The 5,158-nt window shown below is 31.6% G+C and overlaps 1 protein-coding gene across 1 annotated transcript in view; it reads right to left on the reverse strand.

The window, feature by feature from the left end:
- Positions 1–5,158, reverse strand: part of LOC106686336 (uncharacterized) — a 24,071-nt gene that overhangs the window by 7,615 nt on the left and 11,298 nt on the right. Inside the window, exon 2 of the mRNA XM_014429570.2 lies at positions 1,962–2,158. Within this exon, the coding sequence (XP_014285056.1) occupies positions 1,962–2,158 (197 nt within the window). The remainder of the gene's footprint in view (positions 1–1,961; positions 2,159–5,158) is intronic.

Raw genomic sequence — 5,158 nt, forward strand, 5'->3', positions numbered from 1 at the left:
GTCGGATCTGGGAAGAGGTATATTGTTAAGAGTGACAGGTGGGCAGAAGCTTGCAAGTAAAAGTAGCGAATGAAATTTCATAAAAATGATAGTGGTACCTGTTTGCAATAATCCTCTTATTTCCTCTGAAACGAACCAGCCGTTTCTGAAATTATGGCCTTATAATGATAAGTTTTCGCATGCGTAATCGAAGATAGAGGATGGAATATGAACAAATTGATACAGGGCTATCTAGATACCAACTCCAAATAATTTCTGAAAACTTCATGAAAATCAGAATAATAGCACCTTCTAGCTATGTCCATAATATGAATCAAACTTATTATAGAAAAGAAACCAAATTTGTTCATTGCTGTCTAAGAAGGAAAATGTGATTAAACATTTTTAATTCAGAGTACAACAATCTTTCTTACTTCCTGTTTATAAAGAAATAGTCTCTACCTTCGGCAGTGAGGTAGCTTAGTATAAATTATTTAATATCAGTTTTGTTAATCAATTATAAAAAAAAAAACATATAGTCTCAACATGTTTATTTTCTTAGGCTATTCTCTCCATTTTTCTCTCCAACTCCTACGTTTCAGCCATTCTGACCATTCTCAAGGATATCTTATTTATATAATATTTTGGATAACGATTTCTTAAAAAAGTTGCAGGTTATTCTGACTTTGTTTAAGTATATCATTGTTGATAAAGTGATTGATAAGGTTATTGTAGATAGTATAAATTGAGTAAAATAGTGTATAAAGATAGGTAGACAGACTAAGGTATATTTTGACAAAGAATGAAAGAATAGTTTGCAACTTTTTCATGACATTGTTAGATGTGATATTATAAATAAGACATCCTTGAGATTGGCCAGGATGGCTGAAGTGTAGGAGTTCTAAGAAAATAAACATGTTGAGACTATTTCTATATTTTTATTATAATTGATATATAAATTGACTCTGAGGAAAAATTGCAACAGGCCATTATAGAATGGCAAGAGGAACTCGTCCGCAAAGAAATAAGTATTAACAGCCGCAAACGCTAGGTTATGACTGTTTCCAGAGATAAAGTGGACGTGGGCAATGTACAAATAGTGTTCAATGATGAAGTATTGGAAACAGAGGACTTCTATACTTACCTTGGAACAATTTTCAATAAATTTGGCAAAATATACCAAGAAGTGTCCTAGGATAAATAAAGCAAATAGTTACTACCAGACATGCTATACTACTGTGGGAGAGAGGGAGATAGGTAAGGATATCAAGCTCCATATCTTTAAAGTAATATATATTCTAACAATATTACACGGTAGTGAAAGTTGGGTGACCCAAGACAAGCACATGAGCAGAATTACGGCTGCTGAAATGCGATTTTTGCGAAGAATATTGGGCAAAAATAGGAGAGATAGGGAATGGAATGAAAGAATAAGAACTTCAGATTCCCTCAGTAAAAGCAGTGATTGAATACCGACAGCTCCGATGGTATGGACGTGTCTGTAGAATAGGGGAATACCAAGTGCCGAGAAAACGTACACAGGCAAGGCGAAATGGTAGGAGACCACGAGGCAGATGTAGAAGGATGGAACATATTCAGCGACTAGGTTTAGAAATAGGAAAAACGCTGGCTCAAATGAAGATGCTTGCCGTGGACCGAGATGTGTGGACCAAGTGGTGAGAGGCCTCTCCATGCTGAAAGGCACTTAAGGAGGATGAGAAAGAAGAATAAGATATATAAATTGTTTACTTTATAATGCGGTAGATCGTCACTAACTCCCACAAATTATTCGTTGGAATTAACACCATAGTCAAACATAAATCACCCGATTATATTTTTTTAATAAGGAACTAATTTTTTTTAAATATTTAAATTATATATTTAGGTTCGGACGCTTAAATAAAAAAAAATATAAATTCTTCTCCATTTGAAATATAATCCCGAATGCACTAAAAAAAGAAAGCAAATAATTGCCCACACACTTAGGAGGTGGTTCGTCCCAGACGTTATCCACCCTGGACGTCCTGGTTATTACACTCAGATGTTGAAGGAGTGTGAAGTTGTCAGACACGATCTGGGCGCAGCGTTCCTTTTCCCTCTGGTGTTTCTTCAGCTTGCAGTTGACGTGGAGGTGCTGGAGGGGTGGCTTGTTATCTATGACTGGCAGTGCAGTCTCCACCTATAAATAATAAATAAACTGATTTTATTTTTTAATTAGTATATTTTCACTAAGGTGATTGATCAAGAATCCTGTAGGAGTATTACATTTCAAAATGTACTACTTTTTATAAATTTTTTTGTCCAAAAATTATTCTGAATCAACCATTTCATAATTTCCAATACAGTAATTTTTTGCAGAGAGCCTTATTATAGTCTCCTTTTTATTTTCAAAGCTAAACTGGAACATAACCATCAATTTGATAGATCGAAGTGTACTACTATTACTAGCAATATATTCCGCTGCATGAGACGATTGAAATCAGATACATAAGAACACCAGAACTGAGGGTTGGGTGGTATTTGATATGTGATAGTGACTGTTAGATGCTGAAAGCAGTGGAGCCTATTCAAAGATAGAATTCTATCCAACCCACATATCACGCATTATTTATTGTTTACCCGATTTCTCTAGTCTCGTGGACTGTAGCGTTGAGACCTGGCGTGAAGGAAGAATATACCTTATGAAGAATATATCCAATATAATGGGGATCACTTGAAATAACCAATTTATGAATCATGATATTGTGAGAGTTTGTATAATCATTATAAGGAACTTTTCAAATACTAAACTGGATTAAAAGGACAGATACCCCTGCAATAAAAAATCGCATTCGCCTGCAACATAATTTTCCAAATTCATCTAAATTTTAGTAATAATTATTAAAATAATATTTATTGTGCTGAAATTGTTGACAATGACCTTCACTTCGCTCAAGTTATAAACGATCTCGTGATCTGAAATTCAAAACTAAACTCATAACTCGCTCAAGGCAAACTAATCGTGTCTGAACATAATGACTTAGACGGGAAAGCTATGCACTTATATACGTTCAGATACTAAACTAACCTAACTCGGTTTTTAGAAAAAAATCCTACTTTCCAAAAAGCGAATATTTGCTTTTATGAATTTTAATAAATTAAACACACATTTAATTCAGTTGATAATAATATTTTGTTGTACACATGTATATTATAATCCTAAAACGCTATGATAAGAGCTCATATTTGAAATATGTTAAAGTAGTGTGAACCGACAAGCCTAGTAAACTGGGATAAAATATTTTTTTAGGTGAATGAAGTTAAAATTTATTTTGTATATCCCTAAAACATTTAAATAATTATTAGTAATAGAAAAATAAAATTATTTTGCTTAAACTTTTTCCCTTTTAATTTTAAATATTTCAGTACGACTCCACCAAACTAAGTGTAGGACCTTCTAAACTGCACGAAATGGTATAAACCGGACTTTCGTGAACAAATTAGAACCGAAGACATAAATCCAAACGTTTGAGTTTTTTTTTGTTTTTATTTAAAATATTTGTTTTCCATTAGTAAGGCATAAAGTCTTAGCTTACAACACTGGTAGTAACAAAGGATTGTACAAAATATGTGGAGCCATAAATTATTTCCGTGAACGCAAGACATTGCAAGAAATAAAATATCCTCAGCAAATTTCTAATTTTTGATTGTATGAAAATTTATATTACGGATTTGAAAATATGCTAAAAACAAATCTAACTTGATTTGTCCTAAATAAAATTGGTATAATTTACTTGTAGTGTATTTTATTTTTTAAATATTTTATACATTAAAAGCTATTTAATACGAACAACAATGTTTATTTCTTATTATGAATGAAAAAATAAAAATATACGCAGAACGAACGAATTTTATCTTAAATATATAAAAAATACAAAATTAGATAAAAATATTATTTTTCTTGGCTCTTTAGGCGTGTTGACAAGAACCCTTGGACAATTGTCTTATATTTTTCGACCTAGTATAACCAAAACTAATTTCATTAAAATTGATATCCCTACGTGCGCAATCTTCCTCCTATTTGTCGAGGATTTGACTTGCCCACGATGGAAGATATGCTAAAAAAATATTAATAATGAGTTATCTTTACAATACCGATATTTTTTTTTTTTTTGGTTTATGAACAAAATTAAGAATGAATTAGGTTTTGAGATGGCTTATTTACTCCCCTAGAAACATTTGTAGGTTGTATTATCCCGCCCAGTTTTGTCTAAACTGGGCAAGTAATAAGAAAGTTGTATGAACCCAGTTGAAACATATTTATGAATTTTCACCCAATGAAGAATGAAGTTGCTTGAAAAATATTTAGCCTAATAATAAAAAATATGTAATTAGATGTAGTTAAATTACTTTGGCTTATTTAAATTGCTATATTTAATGATTCATTAACAACGTTTTGGGGCTATCACCCCATTATCTTTACGTAAGGATAACCTTGTTTCAAGAATGTATATAATGTTTTCAGATCTGCTTATTTATTATTATATATGAATTTTTATTTATTAATTTATTATAAAACTGACAGCAATAGGATAGTTGTTAATATATGTATGACTAATAAGGATAACAGTTAAATGAGATATTAGAAGATATATTTATTTAGAATACCTGATGATTGGTGATAGCCCTCAAACGTTGTTTATGAATCATTAAATAAGGAAGAGTAATTTCACCACATCTAATTATACTAATGAAATCTCATCCAGAAAGAACCTACAACATTAATATATATATACTAATAGTTATAAAAACCAGCTAAGTGGTTTAAAGATGCTGATCCACCTACTTCTATTAAATGTGGTTCTTATTTATCTCTAGTACATTTGTATTCTACAATGAAAAATATATGCACTAAGTTAATTAGACCAAATGTCTAGATTAATAGGCTCATTTTAATATGTATGCCAATTATTGTAGTGATTAGTTCAAGTTAAATTGTTTAGCAATAATAAAATTTAAACATTACCAGTGATGCGGCGAGAGGGATGCGCTTGGATCTCTTGAGCTCTGCTCTACCCCTCACACGTGGGGGATAGAGTGGGCTCAGGGATCCTCAGGTCGATTGTGTAAATATTGTATATATTATTTTATCATTATGTTATTTTATTTATTTTTCATACAGATAGTCTGATTATGTTCA

Source organism: Halyomorpha halys, unplaced genomic scaffold (genome assembly GCF_000696795.3).
Source record: "Halyomorpha halys isolate HHAL.00 unplaced genomic scaffold, Hhal_1.1 Scaffold809.1, whole genome shotgun sequence".
NCBI classification, from domain to species: domain Eukaryota; kingdom Metazoa; phylum Arthropoda; class Insecta; order Hemiptera; family Pentatomidae; genus Halyomorpha; species Halyomorpha halys.